General features: G+C 47.6%; 2 protein-coding genes across 7 annotated transcripts; one reads left to right on the top strand and one right to left on the bottom strand.

The window, feature by feature from the left end:
• The first annotated feature begins 5,715 nt into the window (after positions 1-5,715).
• Positions 5,716-11,657, top strand: LOC102025695 (GTPase IMAP family member 3-like). Of its 2 annotated transcripts, none has more exons than XM_013504612.1 (3): positions 5,716-6,882; positions 9,795-9,843; positions 10,424-11,657. In XM_013504612.1, the coding sequence occupies exons 1-3, from the start codon at positions 6,847-6,849 to the stop codon at positions 11,299-11,301; spliced, it is 963 nt and encodes a 320-aa protein (XP_013360066.1). In that variant the 5' UTR covers positions 5,716-6,846; the 3' UTR covers positions 11,302-11,657. The 2 variants fall into 2 exon arrangements, with proteins under 2 accessions (XP_013360066.1, XP_005404852.1); XM_005404795.2 differs by having other exon boundaries at positions 5,717-6,882; positions 10,421-11,657.
• A 3,081-nt stretch (positions 11,658-14,738) lies between these two features.
• LOC102026013 (GTPase IMAP family member 5) lies at positions 14,739-22,715 on the bottom strand. 5 transcript variants are annotated; one of them, XM_013504613.1, is made up of 4 exons: positions 22,388-22,715; positions 21,833-21,980; positions 17,255-17,446; positions 14,739-16,044 (listed from the first exon to the last, which is right to left on the bottom strand). In XM_013504613.1, the coding sequence occupies exons 3-4, from the start codon at positions 17,295-17,297 to the stop codon at positions 15,158-15,160; spliced, it is 930 nt and encodes a 309-aa protein (XP_013360067.1). In that variant the 5' UTR covers positions 17,298-17,446; positions 21,833-21,980; positions 22,388-22,715; the 3' UTR covers positions 14,739-15,157. The 5 variants fall into 5 exon arrangements, with proteins under 5 accessions (XP_013360067.1, XP_013360068.1, XP_013360069.1 ...); XM_013504614.1 differs by having other exon boundaries at positions 21,833-21,946; XM_013504615.1 differs by lacking the exon at positions 21,833-21,980.
• Positions 22,716-23,174: the final 459 nt, after the last annotated feature.

Here is a 23,174-nt window from a genome sequence, read left to right as displayed (position 1 = left end):
TACCTATGAGTGCTTTCCTATCAATTCCCAATGTCTGTCATATCTCCTAGTTTAAATTAACTCTTTCAGGCTTTACACTAGAGAAACAATGCGGTGCTTGCTCATGTGTGTTTGATTTATTTCGCTTATGAGTATGGTCTCTAGTTGTGACCATTTGCCTAAGGCAGTCTTCACAGACGAAAAGGACGTGTGCCACAGAAGTCTCATGCCGACAGCACTTGTGCTTAGCTTTCCTTTCCTGTTTGGTGGGTCATTCTTGTCACCTCTCTTGTTTTCCTCTTTCATCAGGAGCTTCCCATTATATTATGCAATGTGTATCTAGCAGGAAAATGAAATATCAATAAAATAAAATATCAAATATGTGATGAGTATATATTTTCTACATCAATTGTTTGTTTACTAAATCTAAAATGTAACAACAGAAATAAATTCCTATGTGAACTACAATGAGAATACAAATAAAACTCTACCATAAAAACAATCTTTACTTCAATTATTGCACCTAAGACAGTTTTCATATATGGGAACAGCGTATTCCATATACAAGTATAGGTTCCTTTCATAGCACAGGTGTTTTGTTTTCTTGTCTTCTTTGGTAGGACATACTTGACATCTCACTGGTCTTACTGCTTTGTTAGGAGGTTCTTGTGATGTTTCACCTGTCTGTTCACTGGTCTGCTCCAGAATTCTTTTGTTGAGTTCTTTGGGCAGATACATATTGTTTTTCCTCTGTTATAATTTTTTTTTTTTTGACACAGGGTCTCACTGTGCAGCTCAGGCTGGCTTTCAGTTCACTGTTTAGTCCCACCTAGCCTTGAACTCACAGTGATCTTCCTACCTCAGCCTCCTGAATGCTGGGATTACAGGTAAGTGCTACCACACCCGGCTTCTCTGTTGTAATTGGTCATTTATTAATTCCAGTCCCATCCTCTAAGAAAATTTCTCTGTGATATTTTATGCTTTTTTTGGGGGGGGGGTAAACTATGAAACAATTATGGCTAGGATCCGGTAAAACACAACCATTGGCCAATGTTTTGTGTTTTGAGTGACATTATAGTTGTTGCCTAACTCATCAACATCTACTTAACCTTTTATTTTGTTGTAAAGTGTGACCATTTCTGGCTTCATTTGTTTTGAGGATTCCCTATTGATCTTTTTTGTTTGTTTTTTGAGACAGGGTCTCACTGTATAGTCCAGGCTGGCCTTGAACTCAACTATGTAGCACTGGCTGACCTTGAACTCACAGGGTCCTCCTGCATCAGCCTCCCAAGTGCTGGGATTATAGGCGCTGTCAGAAATAAGCCCCCAGACTCAAATTTTTGTTGCTGGACGGAATGCACTCAGACACTGGGCAAGAGGTCGCAACAAGGCAAGTTTTTACTCTGGCAAGGGGTTACAAGCATGAGGTAGCTGGTGTGCAGGATGAAGGAAGGTTGGCATTTTTATCCTTAATGCAGGAGAAGCAGCTAGCCTTTCCCCACTGACAGGGTTGAAGGTTCACAATCTATTGCAATTGGCTGGTTTAAACAGGGCAAAGAAGCGGGGGAGAATCTGAAGGGTTGCTGAGAGGAAGAAAGAGCAGGAGAGGGGGTGGGGAAGAGAAAGTCTTTAGCCATCTTTGCTTTGTAGCTGTGTTCTCAGAATTTAGACTGAGCAGGCATTTTCATAAGTAGTGTGTTCAGGAGGGGCCATCCAGGGTGGATTAGGATCCAAGACGGAAATACTCTCTTGTTTATATTTTGATAGAAAAGACCTTGTTTCTTACAGTGTGTACCACCATGTCCAGCTTCACTACTGGTCTTATCATCATGGTGTAATGTTGAGACTCTTGATACATTTTTGTTTTTCTTCACCATATAGGAGGTCAATGTTATGTCTTTCTGAATTCTGAAGATTGTACTATACTTTTCTCTATTGTGAATGTGCAACATTTTTTCAGGAATCTCTTTTTTGTTCTTGCAAATAGTTCCTGTGCTGGCCAACTTTTATTTTTTCAGCAAATGTAACATCAATGGGTAACTCATGAACCAATTATCCAATGTGAGGGTTGTGTTACTTTTTGAAATAGATGCAATAGGTCTGTTTGCAATGTCATATGGTTTATTATGAGATGGATGAGGACCCGGTGGCTGAAGTTCCAGGATAAGATTTGAAATTCAAGGTGCAAAATGTCTTCACATCTACTAGGGCATATATTTTTATACCATATTTGGAAGGTTTATTTGGTGTATATTGCCAGAACTTTCAACAGTCATGAGATGATGCAAATTGTTTGTCACCTGTCATGTAGTTGGATGGTGTATAAATTGCTTGACAGTTTGAAACAAAGCTGTCAAAAATGCACAGATAATAGCCAAATTGTCAGACTTTTTTTCTTTTTTCTTTCATAGTGGGTCTTCTAGACCTTAAAACATAGGCAATTTTGAAAGAAACCAGATCTCTTGAGTGTCATTATTGTTCTAAAAATCTCTGTTATATCTGTCACTTCTTCATAAATCCTTGTGATTCTGAAAATTACAGTGATAAAGTCCTGCTATGTAGGCTTTTAGTTCAGGTAGTGAGATGTTATGATAAGCCACATGAAATTACTGTTGGTACATATAGAATGTTTTGCTTGTATTTCATTATTAGCGCATTTCAAAACATCTTGTAGCATATCATCCATTACAATTTCTAACACTGGATTGCAGTGTTGGCATTCTGTTCAATAGGTTTCACCCCTACCTGGATTTTCATGCAATACTGTACTGAACTGGGCTAATTCTACCAGAAAACCAAGAGAAAATGTAATAAAAATGATAAATATACAAAAATGTAACAGTACATAACATGGGTAAAATGCACCCATTTACACTTTGACATATATGCACACATCTTGCTGTTCATCGTACCAAGTGGGTGAACACAAAGATTGCTTCCCCTGCTCCCCCAGTGCAGCTACTGATATCCACAGCCAGTTACTGTTAGGCTAAAGTACATATTTTCATTAGAAAAATATGATTGGGGTGTGTTTTATCCACCATCATGCCCCAAAATTTCCCGACAGAAAAACTTACCCTAACAGATTTAAGAGACGAACAGCAGGGGGTGGTATTTGCAAGACATCTGACAATGATTAACAATTCTGTTTTACTTAGTATACTGTGAATTTAAATGAAATAAGAATCTCAAATTCTTTGACTATTTTATTTTATTTGATCATGGACACGTCTGTAGTAGAAATGGGCATATCGACAATTAGAAAACACATTGTAAAATAAAGCACGATAATTCTCTAGAAGACCTTAGAGAGGAGAGGTTATTTTCGCAGGACAAAGCCACAATTTTTGTATACTAGATAGCTCAGAGACTCCTGTAGGATTCATGTTTGCTGTTTTTCTCTGTAGCTGTGGAGAAAATAATAATGACCTTTCTTATTGTTAGATCTTTATTGCTCTTAGATCTCTCACTACCAATTAGATGAGCTTACCCTTTGAAAGCCAGCTCTAGTTAACACTGACCAGAAAAGAGGGAAGCCACGGAACTCGGAATACAGAGAGAAAATGGAGCAGAAAAAGATTGTAAAGGGGTGTAACACAGTATAGGTAATATTCTGCATCTATAACACATAGGACTTCATTTAATCAACAATGAAGGAGATATAAATAACAATAAAAATCAACCCAATATAGCAACAGGAAGGTTAGAGGAAAAAGCATTCAACTGACCCAAACAGATGGGCATCCCATCTCAGCCTAGAAACCACAGCTGAAGATGGGATCAAGATTCTGCTTTCAGTGATTGGTTTGCATTTTTTCTAATGCGCAGCACGTAGCTGATTAGGACCCTGTGTTTCCCCACCTTGACTACTAGGACACTCAAGTGTCAGCCTGCTTGTACTTGGGCTAGTAGAACCATCGAGGCTCAACATGACATGTGTAGATCTGATACCTTTCTTGTGCCTTAAGTAGTCTGAAAACACATGTTAAGACAGCTTAATGAGTTGGCCTCAGGTATAAAAATATTCATGGTAAACCATTAAAGCAGATAAAAGGGTCCCAAAATAATTATTTTTGTTTTAGAGGAATTGATCTTTAGCGCTTTGCATTTTTTCTCCTAGCAAAAGTGAGATAGCAGAACATTTTAGAGCTGGGCGTGGTGGGGCACATCTGTAATCCCAGCACTCAGGAGGCCGAGGCAGGAAGATCAATGTGAGTCTGAGGTCAACCTGGGGTGTAAAGGGAGTTCAAGGCCAGCCTGAACTGTATAGCAAAACCCAGACTCAAAATGAAACAAAACAGAATATTTTAGACAACAAAAACTAAACAGTGTTTTCTGTAGTATACAAGGCCTTCTTTCTGTTCTCCCTAGCAGGTGGAGATGTGTCCACCTTATCCAGTGTAGTGTTCATTATAATTTGAAAAGTTCAAATGATAGGATCAATATAGAAGAGTATTTTGGAAGTCTAGCCTAGCTTTCATTGCAAGGTGTCATCTGTGTGTGTTATGTGCGTTATAACTGCCTTCCTTTCTAAATGAAGCTGGGATCCAAGAGTTATCTGTATCTGCTTATAGTTTGTCTTTAAAAAATTAATCTGAACCCAATTGCTCAAGCAACTGGTGAAGCTCTTCCCTCTGCCAAACCCTCTGCTGAGTGTCGCTCTGCCTGAGTCACACATTGGGTGGGCTTGGATATCTCCCTGGTTCTTGTGGAAATGAATTCTGCCAGGGTTTGGAAACCTACCAAGCCTTATTCTCTGCTCGGGTCAGGGTGAGGGTAGACCGAGGGCAGGGCCATTGGCTGAGAAATAAGAGGAAGCCACAGACTGTCTCAGGCAGGACACCAGGATACCTGCATTGTGTGCAGGGAGCCTGGAGAGCCGCCTTGGGTTCAGCCTTGTCCAGTCCCACGCACCGAGCTCTCCGTGTGGGGAAAGGTGAGGGGTGGTGGGGAGACGCGCGTGGCCTGTCTGGGCTGGTGGAGGCAGCAGAAGGCTTGGTTTGGATCTCCACGGCCCAGGGTCTCTGTTCCCTTCTTAATGCTAGTAGAGAATTTGTTTTGTCCAAAAGTGTCTCAGAAGGGTAGCAGGGGAAGGGAAACAGCGCTGCTATTTCCTCTGGGTATCCGTGTCAGAGCTGCCCTCCAAGGAGTGCTGTACAAGCAAACTCACATACCTCGCCTTTTCCTGTCTTGGGGGATGTGATAGTTCTCTCTCTAGCAGACAGACTTTGTGGGCTGGTTTTCATCTCACTGCCCCACCCTGCTCTCCTGGTGCTGGCGATGAATTAGGGCCCTCACACTCTGCTCTTGGGTTTTTATGAAGCAACTAGGAACCAAAGAGAGGCTGCCTAGCACAGGAGGAGGATTGCTCCAAGGCTGCGGGTGGATCTTGCAAATGTTCCACATCTGCCAGGTAAAAGCACTTGGTTTTTCTTCCTTTTTTACCCTCTCCCTTTTGTACTGTCATCTTCTGGCCTTTCTTGGTTTCACCAGGAGCAATCCGTGCTGACCGGGACAAGGCACGTGATCTTTCTGAACATGTTTCCTTACTCCAAATTAGGACCCAGGATTGTATGCACTAAAGTCCCAAATAAATGAATGCTGAAAATATTACCCACAGAATCCTTTTGGGACCCTAAAAGGATGACTAACACAAGCTAAGGCAGTAGCCCCTGGTGACACTGAGAGTTTTCCTCTCGTCTTTGTGCAAGGGCGTTTTCGTATGTGCCCCTGGGGGAGGCTGCACTCAGATCTGGAAACAGATGTGGGGATCCCCATACTAAAGTGTGCAGCAGGCCACGTGAAGCCCCTCCTCCCACCCCCGCCTGCCCCTCAGAAGCCCTGGATGCCCTGCCCCTTGAGGAACTGGCCAAACCGTCATCTTTGGATTTTAATGCTATTTCTTCCCCAGTGTTTATTGTTGAATGCCCAACTGGATGGAAATAGTTTCTGTTTTCAAGAGGGAAAAAGGCTGCAGGGATATGATTCAAGTTGATCTGCTCATATATAATGTTTGCTTTTCATTTCTGATAAAGAGACATAATTTTTTCTTTTTAAAAGAAGAATGTGTTAAAACAGACAAATTAGCCAGAATGAAGGTAGAAGCAGCAGAGGGTTTATTCCCGGGAAACCACCCTGACTCACACCCGTGAGCAGTGGCAAGTCCTCACACTAAGCCTTGGAGTTTCCCAATCAGGGCGCCTCTGCTCCTCAGAGACTCCGGGGAAGTAAGGAAAATAACATTACTTTCTGCAAATGGAATAAGAAAATCTGCCCAAGACCAATCCTCCAGTGTGAGCCCATTTCATAATATTTCCAAGGGCGGCTTGCACCTTCCCACCCCTCCCAGCCTCTTCTTGTCCTGAGGCTGGAGATGCTGCAGCCAGGAGAGGCATGGAGGATGTCTCGCCTCTCTTGCTAGTTCCAGAGACCCTTTTCCAGGTGGGGGCCTGGCTGGTCTTCAAATTGGCCGAGCCATCCTCCTGAGGCAGGTGTTATCTGGTAAACAGAGCTGCGTAACAACATTGTGAATGCACCGGGACTGATGGACCGGAAGTGATGAGGTGGGTTGGCCAGCCCTGAGTGGGCTTTTGGGTGGGGATAGGATGACAGTGACGTCTCGGGCAAGGTTCTCTGTAGGAGATAAAGTGGGTGTGGGGTGCAGCCAGTAACGGTGACGGTCATTTGGCTCAAGGTGCGGTGACTCAGACTAGAGAGGCAACACTGTGACTGGAAAGAAAATAAAAGTCTAAAAAAAAATTATGAAAATGAGAAATCATCAATATTTCTTCCTCTCCTTTTACTTCTCTTTTTGCTCAGGCTGGATTCTGAGAAAACAGCAAGTTAAGGTTCTTATTCTTGGGGAAAATGGCCTGCTACCAGTCGCTTGGCCAAACATGTCATGTGAGTAGCTGGCGATGCCCAGGGGCCACGGGAAGAGGGACCCACAGGCGACCCTGTCCTGTGAGCAGCTGGCCCAGAGCGAGGCTCAGGCCACCCGGTTTTAATCAAACCCAGTGCCCTGGTTCCCTCACGGTGGGGTGGGGAGTGTTGTAAGAATTGGCAGGGCTGGGCATGGTGGCGCACACCTGTAATCCCAGCACTCAGGAGACTGAGGCAGGAGGACTGCTATGAGTTCAAGGCCAGTGTGGGCTACATAGTGAGTTCAAAGCTAGCCTAAACTACATAGCAAGACCCTGTCTCAAAAAAAAAAAAAAAAAGAATTTGCAGGGTCCCAGTGACCTCTTCTCTCTAAACTTAACACCACCAGCCCCTACCTTCCTCCCGCCCCATTCTGCAGCCTCTTCCATAGAGTCTTCCTGTGCCTTAGCACAGTCCTCCCCAGCTGCTTACCTGGGGCCTTCTCAGAAGCTCCCCCTTGCTGTCTCCTTGGAGACCACCTTTCACGGTGATCCAGGGGCAGTGTGGGGGTGGGGGGAAGAACCCCCCTCCATTTCAAAACCATCAGCATTGCAAACACGTTGGTGCCTAAAACCTCGGTTTCCCCGTTAGCTAGCTCTTGTCCCAGGTAGCCCCATCTTCAAAAACTCCTCCCTACTCGCATCCCTGAGAAATAGGAAAAGCAGCCAAAGCCGAGAAGGAGTTCAGGCTTTTTGTCCCGAGTTTTGGTAGAGAGATTTAGCTTTGATTATGGGTCAGCTTTTCTAGAGACATAGAAACATCAGGATACATATATCCAGAGATCTATTTCAAGTAATTAGCTCATATGATTGTGGAGTTCGGCAACTCCAAAATCCACAGGGAGGCTGCCAGGCTGGAAACTGAGGCAGAAGTGAATCCTGCACCCTTGAAACAGAATTCCTTCTGCAAGAGCTTTAACTTTGCTCCTTCAACTGATCATACAAGGCCCACCTTGCCATGGAGGGTAATCTTTATTTAAAGCTATCCACATCAGCACAACAGCCTCACACCAGTGTTTGGGTCAGACTTGATCACTGAGTGCTGCGGCCTGGCCAAGCTGACACAGACTGAGTCCCATGCTTAGTTTGAAAGTCCCATGGACCGGAGAGGGAAGAAAATGTCCAGGGGCTGCTTTCCATGCCAAAGGCCAGTGCTGCATATAGAGCAGAGCCTGAGTCATAAAATCAGCACCGAGGCTCCTCAGTGTGGACAACTCATTTTCAAATTGTGCATATTCTGGGGTGGGCTTTGCACACCAGATTAGAATAGTTCCTATGGGATCGGGATGAAAAATAGAGTCCAAGAAACAGGACGTTTCTGCTGTTTCTCTTTTCTGGAGCTGCAGACACCCTCAGAGGGAGTAATGAACATGTAACTGGGGAACTGCTCACCAGAAGCCGGGTTTTAATGTTTAGTGCTTAAATGAAGATGATCTCAGAGTTATCTGTTGTCTTGTGTTTCCCGGCCAGTATCTGGAGGAACTGGCATCTTCTGGGGTGTGCTCCCTAAGAGTACTGGGAAAACTCTCCTGTTCCCAAAACTATTTTTCTGGTGGCCCATTCTAGACCCTAAGGTTCTGAGACGCTATTTTGAGAGATAACTCCTTGAACTTGCTGCAATGAAGTCCCCGAAGCTTTGCCCTCAGCACGGTCCTGAGCTGGTTTGGAAGGGCTGTGTGGGGTTTTCCCAGTCGTGAGTTCTGGGAAGTCATTCTGCCTGCATGTATGGAACCCTCTGGAGTTCAGGAAGAGGGAGAGGGCAAAACAAGGACCACGAGATAGACGTATGTTGTGGGTTATAACTAGATATTCTCTAAGGCCTCATGTACTCGTAGGTGGGCTTTGGGAAGGTGACTGGGTTACGGGAGCTTCGCACTGACTTGCTTCTGGTTGGAAGAGGCAGTCACTGCGGGTGTGACGGGGAGGCTGCGTCTCCCTTTCTGGCTCCTCCTTTGACTCTCTGCTTCGGGTACCATGAATGGAGCAGCTTTTCCTCTGCTCTGCCCTCTGCCATGCTGTTCTGCCCTGGAGCCGGCCGGCCATGGACTTTAGTAACCACCAGCCAAAATAAACCTCTCCTCCTTATTGTGGGTATCAGCTATTTTCCCCCAGCGATGAGGACAGTGACTACGACAGTGTAAGAAGGGCTGGGCTGGAGGAGAAACGTTCTGGGGGCAGCCACTGCTCCAAGGCTGTGCCAAGAACAGGGAAGCCCTGGTCTTTCCTTCAGCTCGACACTCTGCTCTGAGCCTCACAAATCAGCTCTTCGCTCCTTGCTGGACTTGCCCCCAACCTGGCCTCCTGACAGCCTCCTTTGCCAGAGGTGAACTGCTCTTCCTGGCTTGCTTGGTGCAGTCCTGAGTTTCGGCACTGAGTGCTGCGATCAGGACACTGCTCAGTACTGGGCACACCAGGATGGGGGTCCCCTCTGTGCCTCCATCCCTGTGGGACCTGGGAAAGAGTTCTGGGAGTTCACTGAGGAAGGATGACTGCCAGGCCAACTTCAGATTGGATAGTAGCACTGAGACGGTAAAGGCGGAAAAGGACACCAGACAGCTACGTGCTCAGCAGGAAACAACTGGCTTGTCTGGTCTTCTGGGTGATGGCCCCTTTCACTGCTCCAGAGCACTGGAGACGGGTTTAGGAAACGTGAGCACGGGGAAGGCTTCCTTTGGGGCTCTCTGTGCCTTCTTCAGCACGAAGCAAACCCACTGCTGGGAACATCTGGGGCCCCACACGCCTGGGTCTCAGCCTCAGCTCCGTAGTGTGTGATCTTGGCAGAGTTTTTGGTTTTTGTGTCATTGCTCAGTGTCCTCATCGATCAAATGTGATGTTGTGCATTGTGTATCACAGCCAACCTAAGTGTGAACTATTCCTGTATATTTTCCTCTTTAGGAAAAAGCACAAGGGCTTCAGAAGGGTGGAAAAAGTGCCACTCCCACAGGTAAGGAGGCCGCCCTGGACAGAGCTCTTCTCAACAGGCCAAGGCCCCCATCACATGCTGAGGCAAACGTCCTCCTGGGAGCGAGAGGCACAGGGCTTTGTTCACCCCAAGACAGAGCAAGCTCGCTGGATATTGCATTGCACGCATATTGGGTCATCAGCTGTTATATTCTGCTTTTGGAGGGCGAGTTTTTCCAGATAAAACCCTGCCATCTTCTGAAACAGGATCCCAACACAAAAGGAGGAGCAGAAGCTCAGGGCCATACAGCCCAGTGTTGTAGGAACTTCTGAGCATCCTGCAGCAGCCGGTGGTGGGCTTAGAGCCTGAACTGAGGAAAGACCTAGAAAGGATGGCACAATCCAGCAGTCCCTGGAGGAAAGATACCTAGACTCTGGCTGGCTGGGACAATTTGTCCCACAACCCTACACCAGTCTCCTTTACCCACTACCTGTGGGTGTCGGTGATGGGAGGATAGGTGGAGGCACCCTAAGTGGTCTAGGATGCCAGTTCTGCTGGGGCTTTATTCTTCTGTGCTCTTTGTCCCAAAGTCTTTCTTACATATTAACTTCTCATGCAGCAGATGCAGAGGGGGGCTGCACTGTGGGCTCATCAACCTTGAGGATCATCCTGGTGGGCAAGACAGGCAGCGGGAAGAGCGCCACGGGCAACAGCATCCTCTGCCGCCCAGCCTTTGAGTCCAGGCTGGGGGCCCAGTCGGTGACCAGCAAGTGCCGGGAGGAGACGGGTACGTGGGAGGGGAGGACCGTCCTGGTGGTCGATACGCCCCCCATCTTTGAGGCAAGGGCCTGGACTCAACAGACATACAGGGACATTGGAGACTGCTACTTGCAGTCGGCCCCAGGGCCCCACGTGCTGCTCCTGGTGACCCAGCTGGGGCGCTTCACCGCCCAGGACACGATGGCAGTGAGGAGGGTGAAGGAGGTCTTCGGGGCAGAAACCATGAGGCACATGGTCGTCTTGTTCACCCACAAGGAAGACTTGGGGAACGAGTCCCTGGATGAGTATGTGGTGAACACGGACAACCACGGCCTGCAGGTCCTGGTGGGGGAGTGCGGGAGGAGGTACTGTGCCTTCAACAACCGGGCAGCCGGCCAGGAGCAGCGTGACCAGCTGGCGGAGCTCAGGGCTGTGCTGGACAGGCTGGAGCGTGAGCTCGAAGGCTCCTTCCTCAGCAATGACCTCTTCCTTCAGGCCCACGTGCTGCGCCAGGGCGGTGATGCTGCCCGCCGGGAAGGTCACGGGCGCTACCTGGCCCAGGTGAGGCAGCAGGTGGAGAAGCAGAGGCGAGAGCTGAAAGAGGTGGAGAGCAATGGCGTGTGCAGGGCGCTCCTCAGAGCCCAAAACTGGGTGATTTTACACAAGGAGATCTGTGCTGTTTGTATTTGGTGCAGCTTATTTATTCTCCTGATTTTTCTGATCATATATTTTCATGTGTGAAGCTTTGTATCTTAGAGCATTTTCTACAGTGTCACCTCGCCTATGCACTGCCCTGAGTGTCACTGATTTAGAAATCACTTCGTGGTCTGCAGACACCGCTTGTCTGGACAGCACTCGAGAGTTCCCTTTCTTTTGCATAGATTTCCAGTGACCTCTGCCCTGAACTCCAAACTTGGTGGGTCTGGGTGTGGTGCCTGGAACTTCAGCAGCTGTTTTGCTATCAACCTGAGGTAGAAACAAAACTTCAGAGCAGAACAGGAAGATGCAACAAAAACAAGCCTGGGAATCACCCAGCCCTACTCTATCTCTGCATTTTCAATTATGTGAGCCAATAAATTTCCCAACATTGTAAGCTACATGAGTTTTGGGGTCTCTCACCTGTACCTAAAAGCATGTGAACTAATGAAGAGTTTTTCACATTCCCTTTTTTACCCTTTAAATCCATCAGAACTTCTCCGTTTTCTTGCTTCCTTTGAGGAAGTAGTGCAGAGGGAGGGAGCAGGTTTGTCTTTTCTTGTTCCTGGCATGAGGAAGAATCCCTTTCTCTAACTGGGTGTTTACTGCACTAGACATTCACTGAACATGAATAAGGAGAATTATTCTTGTTCCAGGAGTGGGAAGGGATGGAGGGAGTGTGATGGCATCCGGTGGGCTTTTCCTGGCTTCATGCATCAGTTAGCAGGAGCCTAAAAAAGTGAGCTCAGGTCTGCACACTCCAAGGAATCCCTTTGCCCAGTGCTCTGGTGGAGGAAGCTCTAAGAGTGTCTTGGCTCCTGCCCTGCTGCAAAATGGCCCGGCTCTGTTCCTCTGGAAGTTGGCAAGAGGGGTGTCCATGGATATTGGCAACAGTGTTTTGGGTGAAGAGTTTCCTGTTGGTGAACTGCATCTGGACCAGAAGGCTGGAGCAAGCCACCCACATCCCTGGAAGGAGGCATTCCCCTGCTGTCTATTCCCTGGTACCTATTTGGGGCCAACTTGTGGCTGGTCAGAAAGATTTCCCTAGATGGGGGGGGGATAAGACCCCTCATTGCCCGCTGGACAGGAATCTGGGGACTTCATGGTGACATAGCTAGAGCCAAAGACGGAACTTTGCTCTGTTCAACCCTCTGTTTCTCCCTGCTGTGAAGGCAGCTGCTTCTTAGAGGGCCACCCAGGTTCCCGCCCTGTTGCTGCCATCAGTGCTCACCTTGCACAGATCCCCCTCTTAGCACCTTCAGGTCTGTCCTGCCCCCCATGCCCACTGCCTGTGGAACAACCAGGTCCTGGTGACCAATGTGCATCCTTTCCTCTGAAAGTGACCCCTGTCCTGGCTCTTACGTACCGTATTTGTTTTGTTTTTTTGTTTTTGTTTTTTTTCCGGTACCGGGAACCGAACTCACGACCTTGCGCTTGCCAGGCAGGCGCTGTGCCTCTGAGCTAAATCCCCAGCCCCTTATGTACTGTATTTCAATCTGCTTTCTCCCTGCACCCACCTTGCTTGCCGTGGAGCACAATCCCGTGTTATCTATCTCACCTTCTTTGCACCAAGCAGAGACCTTGGCACTCACAGTGCATGTGATAAATGTCTGTGAAGCTGAATGGAAGCTGGTCAAGGAGGAGACAGACCGAGTCAGGTGGGAGCAGTCTGGAGCCTGCATCGAGTTGTGGTCCTAAGTCTGAGTACTCAGAGTCCCTCCGGGTTCCCAGGCCCCAAGGAGCAGAACACTCCCCGCACAGGCATGGGATGGGCGCTGCGCTGCATGCAGTACAAAGAAGCAGAGGAGGCGGCGGCTACCAAAAAGAGAGGCCCGAGCTGTGCTTGTGTTTCACCCCAGAGCTGGCCGGCCTTCTTTTTACTACCGCAGGAGTGTGGAGCGCCACTGTTCCCCCGAATTCCCACAGACACGGGATCGTCCAAGATTGCACTGAGTTCCCGGTTAAAGATGTCACATTCCAGTGCATCCCGGGCAACAATGCGGAATTTAAGAAAGACAGCCCCAGACCTGGCCCACGGCCTTTTCGCAGAGCTGCGAGTTAGGGAGGGCTGGCACATTTTATACTTTTTAATTTATTAGCCCATGTTGGTAGCACATAATGATTACCTTCCTCCTGGGGAGCTGGCACATGGACACTCCACCTCTTCATTCTTTTTACATCCCCTTCCGTTCCCCTCTCTCCATCTTTGTTTATCTTCCCTTTGAGGAAGCTCTAGCTCCCTGTTTCCTATGTCTAGGTTTCCTTTTGCTCTTATTTATGTTGTGGGTTTCTCATGTGAGAGGAACCATGTGACACCAGAACCAGTGTGTCTGATTTATCTCACTGAACATTATGGTCTCAAGGTGCACCCATTTTCCTACAAAAGACTCAAGTTCACCCTTCTCTATGGCAGAGTGGTACTCCATGGTGTGTAAATATCACATTTTCTTTACTCATTCATCTGCTGACGGACATATAGGACATCTAGGACATCTACATTTTTAAATGTTTAAGAAATTGGAAAAAGAGCCCTGTTTCACTTTCACACACGAATGGGACATGAAGTTCCGGATTCAGTGTTCTGCAAGTTTTAGGGACACAGCTTCTTGTTCATGGTGGCTTTTGCCTACACATCCAGGTTAGTGGCTGTGATGTCCACCAAGTAGTCCCCTGAGCCAGGATCCCTGCCTGCTTTGTGGTCCTTTTTGCCCACTTTAGGATTCCTTGCTCCATATTTCCTGGCTGCTGAGCCTGCTTTCCATGTGGCAAGGCTGCTGTGACCTTTTGCCCTGCTGTCCCTCATGCCCAGGACCCTGCTCCCATCCTCTTCCTCACCCCCAGTCCCTGGTTTGCTCATCAGGCCACCCCTTCTTCGTCTCGAGGGAACTGAGGGCTGAGGGGACACCATCATTTACAGCCCATGATGACATCTGGGAAGGTTAAGGAATAAAATAAGAACTTCCACTACCAGCTTTGCAGAGAGTATGTTTCTCTTTCCAACATCACATCAATAGAAAGCGGGGGCTCAGGACTACACAGTCCTCTAGCCTTCCTTCCTGCAAGCCCCCAGAGACTTCATGATGCTCAGTATCCAGCTAGTTTACTATTTACCCTCACCACTGACTGACTGATTGATTGATTGTAGCCCATGTTTAACAGTACATAATGATTACATTCCTCATGGGGAACTGGCAGTGCAGATAGCACATCTTCACGCTTTTTACATCTTCGTCCATCCCCTACCTCCATCTCTTGGTACCCTTCCCCCTTGCAAAAGATCTATCTCCCAACTTTCTATTACAGTGGTACCTCAGTGGATAAACTTAATTTGTTTCACAATTTTGGAAAAGATGGCCATGTTTGTGTTATTATGGGAAAGATGTCACCCGATGCAGAGTTTGCAAATAAAAACAAAGTTTTCCCAAAAGTGTTTCTGTTTGTGAACCAAATTGTTTGGAAATAAAAGCATTCATAAACCCAGGTACCAATGTATCTATCTCTTAGTTTGCTTTTTGATTTATTTACACTTTGGATTTCTCACATAAGAGAAACCAGGGGATGTTTAGGCTTGTGTGTCTCATTTGCTTCATGTAACATTATGGTCGTAAGGTCCATCCATTTTCAGCAAGTGACTCAAGTCCGTCCCTCTTTAGAGCACAAGAGTACCCCATTGTGTACAGATATCACATTCTCTTTATCATAATTTTTAACTAAACAAGAACAGAACAATTTTCCTTTGAGTTATTTACCTAAAAGCACTTTCAAGAAAATAAATAACACGTCTCATGTAAGAAAGCAAAACTTAGAGCGAAACTGCCTAAAATGTAAAGCACCACACACACACAGAGCAAGATAGAGAACCTAGAAGAAACATCGGATTGTAGAAACCACCAGAAAATGCTCATTTCCCCTGAAGAATACTAAAGTTAATTAAAAGTGCAAGAAAAACCAAACCACATATAATAAGACAGGCAGATGCTACAACATGAGATCCTATCCAGTTTTGGGCTCTGAGGAGCGCCCTGCACAAGCCATTGCTCTCCACCTCTTTCAGCTCTCGCCTCTGCTTCTCCACTTGCTGCCTCACCTGGGCCAGGTAGCGCCGGTGACCTTCCCGGCGGGCAGCATTGTGGCCCTGGCGCAGCACGTGGGCCTGAAGGAAGAGGTCATTGCTGAGGAAGGAGCCTTCCAGCTCACGCTCCAGCCTGTCCAGCACAGCCCTGAGCTCCGCCAGCTGGTCACGCTGCTCCTGGCCGGCTGCCCGGTTGTTGAAGGCACAATACCTCTTCCCGCACTCCCGCACCAGGACCTGCAGGCCGTGGTTGTCCGTGTTCGCCACATACTCATCCAGGGACTCGCTCCCCAAGTCTTCCTTGTGGGTGAACAAGATGACCATGTGCCTCACGGTTTCCGCCCCGAAGACCTCCTTCACCCTCCTCACTGCCATTGTGTCCTGGGCAGTGAAGCGCCCCAGCTGGGTCACCAGGAGCAGCACGTGGGGCCCTGGGGCCGACTGCAAGTAGCAGTCTCCGATGTCCCTGTATGTCTCTTGAGTCCAGGCCCTTGCCTCAAAGATGGGGGGCGTATCGACCACCAGGACGGTCCTCCCCGCCCACGTGCCCGTCTCCTCCTGGCACTTGCTGGTCACCGACTGGGCCCCCAGCCTGGACTCAAAGGCTGGGCGGCAGAGGATGCTGTTGCCCGTGGCACTCTTCCCGCTGCCTGTCTTGCCCACCAGGATGATCCTCAATGGGGAATGTACTGCAAACTTGTTATCTTCCAGTCCACCTATAAAAAAAGAAGTTTTGGTGCCTTGCTAAATGAGTGAGACTTTAGACTTCCAGGTCACAGATTTCCATGGGTATCTTATAAAGCTGTGCATGTCCTTTCCAGAAAGGTAAGCATATTTCAGTGCATCCCAGTGTCTGCATGGGGCTTCAGATGGCTCTGGGATTGCAAGGGACCCCTCACTGAGGAGCCCACGTTTGGACCCATACCCAAGAGGCCAGAACTGCCATACTAAAGAGATTCTCTGTGTACCTCATCTGGATCATGGCCAATATATTTTCTTTCTGCAAGAAAACTAGTCACTGTGCCTTGCCTTGGTGGTATTTAGGGCAGCCCCACAGGGACTTGTTGCTAACTAAAGGAGAAATTAGAAGGCAGGTTGTGAGATGAGGGAATGAGAAAGTTGACCGTCTCTCTTTCACCCACAAGTTCCCAGCACTCTGTGTAGACACAGGCATGCCAATCCGCAGGGCAGAGGGTGGTGACCCCCGCCAAGGACCAGCCGAACATTGTGGGTCTTTGCTTTCTGGGGTGAGTGGTGCTTAAAGCTGAGACAAGGGAGTGTCACAGTTAATGTTGAGACAAGGTTCTGTTGGTGTCTGAAGAGGAGGGGAGGATAAGACCAGTAGAAGGATGTGTGCGGGAAAGATCATTTGTTTGTTAGATAAAAGCACAGGAAATGTAACAAGAGTGGTGTTGGAGGAGAAAACACCAAGCCTAGGGCTAAAATCTTCCACACAGAATGCAGGAGAACCTGGGGTTTTCTAGATTACTTAGGAAGCCACCTGAATTCTAAGTATATTCTAGGCTCCTAAAAATCTATTATTTTATTCCTTCTACTCTGTGTCAGTTCTTTCCTTAAATATTTTTGGGATGTCTCTCTGGATAACTTTTCTTTTTTTCAGCTTAGAGGAGACAAGGAAAGAGAGGTTGTGTTCAGAATCCAGGCCCTCTGCCTCTGATCTGAGCTCCCTTTCCACGTTCTCCAGGTGTGTACAGGGAGAGCATCGCACAAAGAGGTGAGTGACAACGTTAGGGGGTTGGGCGCAAGAGGGTTGGGGAGGTAGGGAAAATGCCAGTTGGCCTTTCCTTCTTCAGCCTAAAATAGCTGGATTTCTGCTCCTGTGTTTGATGTGGGCACAGGTAGGGAAAGGACAGAGGCTCTGCCCAAGGCTGGTGCCCTTGAGAGCTGAGATAAGATCTTTCTTACCGGCAGCCATGGCTCCGTACGTGCACTTCTGCAGCCCCTCCATTCTCTTCTGGAACACAAACAGGAAAGGAGTAAAAAGCGGTGCCCATACGGGAACTGGTAGGGCCTCTCGATTCAGACACCTGGAATGATTATCCTTGGACAAGCCTTTTCCACTGCTAATTTTCTAACCCGGATCTCACTCTCAGGCATCTGTAAGTGAATGCACAAATGAGGTGGACTGGCAAGTGCTAAGGAGATGCCCCTCTGCTTTGGGTTTCAGCTTGCGGCAAAGAAGGACATGTTTTGAAACAGATCAGTTGATGACTGCCCCTCAAACTGAAAGGCAATGACGAGAGTGGAAGGGAGCTGAGCACGGCACCTTCCATCCCCAGGAGCTGGTGGAGAGACGGTGTTTGAGGACTAAAGAGGAAGAAGCAACATTCAAGCCAAACTCAAGACAAACTCCTTTGTCACTCAGTTGTGAACCAACACCTTTCCTGGTTAGATCCGAGGTTCTGGTCTCTCTGTCATTACTGTCTTTGTATCTCAGGGGATTTGTCTGGAACCGGCCAGAAGCATGGGCAGAAACGTTTCACTCAAATGTGGCACCGCTTTGTGTCATTCTTTGTGTCTTAGAAAAAGGCAAGCATAGACAGGGTGAGCGTGTTGTAGGACTGTCATGAAGATGAACCCCTGCCTGTGTTTTCTTTATTCAGTTTTAAAGATGTTGTAGTTATAAAGCATACCTTTTAAGAGCAGAAATACACAGAATAGTAAAACAGTCTCAGCATCTGCAGCGAACACATTTAAGCATTTTGGCATTTTACTGGAGCTATTCTGTTTAACTGAGAGATTAAAACATTACAGATGTAGCTCACTTTCTTTTTTTCCAATCCCCAGTCTCACTCTCCTCCTTCTTGCCTTTTAGAGGTAACTAACATTCTGAGAGGTTTTTTTTTTTCACTCCTGGGAATCAAAACTCCAGGATTGCACACCTGCTAGGCAAGAGGGCTACAGCGAGCTCGCTGAGGTTTATATGTGTCAGTCACACTTGTACATTTACACCTCTACACTCTATGCATCTGTAAGTAGTTCACAGAACTGTTTTTGTACTTCAAATTGTTACACAAATGCCATTATTTACGTAACATTTTATCCAATTCTCTATTAGTAAATATTTAGGCTTTTCTGGAAGATTTGCCAGCTACTACAAAAGACGCTGCAAGATAACTCCAAACGTACACAGTGACAATTTATCTGGAACGTACATTCTCTACCTCGCTGGATGTGGCCAGCTCTGACTCCAGGTGGATAGCATCTATTTCAGTGACGGCGAACCTTTCAGAGCTTTCAGTGATACAAATATCCCCTGCGGCACAGGTGCCATAGGTTCACCACCACTGACCTGCTTGCACAATCACACGAGAATTCCCCTTCACGGGCACTCGGGGGATATATTACAGTCAATTATTGTCAGCCTTAGGGACAGAAATACAGAAGTCTTCATTGGTTTAAACCTTAATTGACCAAATACCACTGAATTTAAAAAAAACACAACAATTTTCATAGCTTATTTGCTATTTAGGTTGCCTCTGTTATTTATCTTTTGCACATTTTTTCTATTCATTCAATGGATTTTCTTGGTGTTCTTAAGAGAAAACCATCCATTTTCACAGTGTCAGAATACATGAAGACAGCTCTCTCCCTTCCCCTCTCCTGTCCCCTGCCTTCCTTTCCTCCTTTTCCTCCCTCCTTGCCTTCTTACACTCACACATCTCCTCATCACTGTCTCCCCGACACTGTTTGGTCTTTGCCGAATCTGCCCAAAGTCTATGGCACTTTTTCCACTTTAGAGGACATTTTCTGACACTAGAATTGATGTAGTGATATAATAAAAATGATGACAATGGTGGCAACGACACTGATAAACTGCATCATTGTGATGATCCTCTGTGCAGCCACCTATGATTTCCACACTTTTTCATATCTGCTGTTTTAATGGTTCTGAATTCCCTGTGGTGTGATTAAGGTTGGTATTAAAAGTTCTATTAAAGTCTTTTGAAACAGCTTCAAATAACCTGGGCAGGGCCGGGGATATAGCTCAGTGGCATAAGCCCCTGCCTGGCAAGTGTAAGGTCATGAGTTCGATCCCCCGCACTGAAAAAAAAAAAATAAATAAATAACCTGGGCAAAGTCACACACTTGCTGTGAGTTGAATTCCTAAAACAACTTCCTTTGCATGTAAAATCTCCTTGATTTCACAATGGGAAAAAGAGATGATTCTAAAGAAGTCAGTGAGAGCTGGGAATGTAGCTCAGTGGCACAGTGCCTGCCTGGCAAGCACAAGGTCCTGAGTTTGATTCCCAATACCAAGAAAGAAAGAAAGACAGACAGAAAGAAAGAAATAAAGAAAGAAAGAAAGAAAGAAGAGAAGGAAGAGAAAGAAGTCAATGAGTCTCTTGTCCCCTGCATACAACACTGCCAGTCAGGACACCCTCAGGTGGAAGCCTGCTGTAAAACCAGCACAGAGAATGGTACTGCAGGACTTTGAGTGTGGGTTTTCCAATTACTTAATGAAAGTAAATAAGATTATCAAGGATAAAATTGCAATGGGTGGGAATTGTTCTGAATTGAATTATTTCAGTTTGCAACAATCTCGCCTTTTTACTTGACCTGGCTCTCAGTGTGACCCGATTGTGCAATGTGGCTGTCACACAAGGCAACCAAACTCAGTTACACGAGTCAAAGTGCAGCAGAAACAGTCCCTGAACCAACTGAGCAGATCAGTGTGCCAGGGGAGAAGACACATGTCCCACAAGGAAGAGCTTCTTTGGCAGATGTTAACAAAGCATCCAGAGGTGAGTCTGGAAGGTTCCGGAAGGAGACGCTAAAGTCAGGCATGAAAAGGACCGAATAAAGTTTAGGCAAAGACTGGGGAACACATTAGGGACCTAGAGGAATGTGACAGCAGAGTAGATACAGGTTGCGGGCATGGAATGAGAATGGAGGTAGATTCCTTCTCCAAAGAAAAAATTCTACTCAGTCCCCCCAACATGGGACCAGAGGTCACGGGACATTGGCAGACAAAGCGCCTGCAAGATGGGCATCAGCAGCGTCTACCTTTGGAAGGAGGTCAAAGCGAACGAGCATGATGTACATGCTGATGCAGAAGGTTAAATACTGTGTGGTTCTCTTACGTGGGACGCCCAGAGTATAAATGACTTACTTTAAAAATGTTTGCATTTATGAGTCCATCTCCACAGTACGTAATGACTACATTCATCATGGGGAGTTGGTACACGGACATAACACATCTTTGTTCCTTGTGGGTCCCTCTCGTCTCCCTTTCCTTCACCCCAAAGCATAATAATTTAAAGAGCAAAATAAAAGATAGAGGAAGGGAAACAGGGGGGTGAGCCCTGTGGAGGTGGGAAAGGATACTGGGGATGGGGGAGAGAGAAAGGGGAAGTAAAAAGGACTGAGACGGGACACATATATGTACTGATTCCCCACGAAGACTGTGTCTACTACATGTCACAAATATATACTAAATTTTCAAAATGGACATTGATTTGAAAACTGTATAAGCCTGATTTTATCATGATGATAACCTTATTTATCAAATAACAAGAAAGCAGACTCCCCTATGCTATTGCAGGAAGGAAAAGCATATCTACTATCTTTCTTTTTCCTAACTATCCCCTCCACCGAACTGCCCTGCCGACTCCCTGTATTTTGGAAATTGGAGTCTCCAGGTTATTCCCCGTGATTCCATCCTAATCCCTCCAAAATTATCTGACACAGGGGTTGCTCACACTTGTCTTAAACAGGAGGCTGCTGTTCGAGAGAAGCATCTTGGACAGCGTGTGTTAGTAAAGGTGAAGGGATTTGGAGGAGAATGTGTGGATTTCAGAAAAAGACAAAGTTCTTTGGAAGGACTTGTGTGGCACCCCAGGCTCCTGGCGGTGGGAAAGCTGAGAGTCCTCGTTGCCCTGTGGAGCCCCCAAATCCTGTCGTGTGCCCCTGGGAGGAGCGGCCGGCAGGCTGGGGTAGGCTGTGAGAATGCAGGAGGGTGGCCTTGAGAAGACGTCCCCACAACCTGGGGGAGCTGGAGAAACTCCAGGCTCCCTGCAGCTCCACTGTTTTCAGTGGGAATGAGAGGTTAGGTCGGCTTTATTCCTGAGACCCATGAAGACGCAGCAGGCTGACATCTCTCAGGGCGAAAGCCCAAGCATGGGGACAAGCAAGTCCTCTGATGAAGGCGAATGGATTTTAGGGCTGTGATGCCCCAACCCCCGCTGCATGAGGTGTGATAGAAAAATACAGAGAATGTTAAAATTTTAAAAAGTATTACAGCCGGGCAAGGTGGTGCACGCCTGTAATCCCAGCATTTGGGAGGCTGAGGCAGGAGGATCATTGGGAGTTTGAGACCAGCCTGAGCTACAAAGTGAGCTCAAGGCCAGTCTGAACTGCATAGCGAGACCCTGTCTCAGACAAAAAAAAAAAAAAAAAAATTATTACAGTAAAAGACAGATTGCCATTAATCCCTTCAAAATGCTCCTTCTTTTCCAAACACGCTTATCCCATTGTTCTCACCACTTTCTAACGCAGTTCTGGAGCAGTTCACGCTCTCGTGTGTGTCTTCACTTGTGCCGTGTGGCTGCCTCAGCGTCCTCAGTGGATTCAAAATGTTTCCCTCTCATGGTCACTCTGGGAAAGAGCCAGAAGTCACACAGCGCCAGATCTGGTGAAGAAGGTGGACGGGCACACACGGTCATGTTTTCACCCGCCTGCCTCTGCATTGGGTGGCACTTGGCTGCAGAAGTCACCATGTTTGTTCTTTTAAAATTTTTTTTAATCACGTCTCATGAAGGCATTCAGGAAACAGCACTTCCCAAACTGCTTCAGAAAGGCCTTGGAATAAGTGTGTTCCAAGCAGGAGGAATATTTTCCGGGGGACTCGTGGCAACCTGTCCTTGGCTCTCATACATTTGTAAACTTTAGCAGTCGCATTTTGGCCACCTGAGTGCCCGCTGTCGCACTGTTTCACCGACCCCGACCCGACCCGACCCGACCCGAGCGGGACCTGAGCGACAGCGTCTACACCGCGCTTCTCCAGACCCGCGCGGCGCGAGGCGCGAACTTCCTTACCCGGGCGCGTTGGGCTCGGCCTGGTTCGCGGTCCCGTGGCACGGCCACCTGCTGCGACTCGGCGGCGCCAGGAAGGGAAGAAGCCGGTGGGGGCCGCTCGCCCGCCTGGCGCCCGCAGACGGTGGCTGCACCCCGAGGATCTCACCGAACCCAGGCGGCGCCGCCGCCTCCTGCGCAGCCGGCGCTTCCGCCGCGATCCTCCCCTTTCTCTGCGACCCACCTGTGGGTGCGTTTGGAGGAGGAGGCTGCGCGGCGCGGTGAGGGCTGTGGGTTTAACTGGGGGTGGGACTGGGGAACGAGGAGAGCGCTTCGCCTTTCGAGTCGCAGCTTTAAGACTTGAGCAGGGAACACAAAGGAAATATCTGCCAAAGCGATTCTGAAATTTTCATGTGCACTAAGGTGGAGCTTGGGTCCAGAGATCGCGTTCCTTTCTGTTCGCGTTTGGACTTAGGGTTAGTGTCCCGTCCTGACCGTCATCTCGGATTTGACAGGGACACAAAACAGTTTGCTGCCAATTTAGAAAGCCTTCCAAGTAGGAGACACCGACGGCGGTTGGACTGTTGAATAAGCATTAAACCAGAATGAGAGACACACGACCGCTAAGACACTGCAGAGAGGAGTGGAAAGTCATCCAGTTACACAGCCAGGGGGATACAGCCCCTCCAAGGGTGTCGCAAGCCATAGCTGGGCCCCAGTGAGAGGACAGTATGGCACCGTTCATCTTACACTTGCATGTGCACTTTCCTTGTGTTGAGCTGGTGCGTGCACTAGCGCATCTTAATTCCTT

The sequence above is a fragment of the Chinchilla lanigera genome, unplaced genomic scaffold, assembly GCF_000276665.1.
Source record: "Chinchilla lanigera isolate Chin_1 unplaced genomic scaffold, ChiLan1.0 scaffold00090, whole genome shotgun sequence".
In the NCBI taxonomy this organism is placed as follows: Eukaryota; Metazoa; Chordata; class Mammalia; order Rodentia; family Chinchillidae; genus Chinchilla; species Chinchilla lanigera.
Note: the sequence above shows the minus strand (reverse complement) of the source record. Positions and strands in the feature narration are given on the sequence as shown.

Coding starts and splice junctions, on each gene's coding strand:
- LOC102026013 (XM_013504613.1), bottom strand. CDS start 17,297: ATGGAGGGGCTGCAGAAGTGCACGTACGGAGCCATGGCTGCCG. Junction 16,045..17,254: donor GTACGGAGCCATGGCTGCCG/GTAAGAAAGATC, acceptor CTTTTTTTATAG/GTGGACTGGAAGATAACAAG.
- LOC102025695 (XM_005404795.2), top strand. CDS start 6,847: ATGGCCTGCTACCAGTCGCTTGGCCAAACATGTCAT. Junction 6,883..9,794: donor CGCTTGGCCAAACATGTCAT/GTGAGTAGCTGG, acceptor TTTCCTCTTTAG/GAAAAAGCACAAGGGCTTCA. Junction 9,844..10,420: donor AAAAAGTGCCACTCCCACAG/GTAAGGAGGCCG, acceptor CTTCTCATGCAG/CAGATGCAGAGGGGGGCTGC.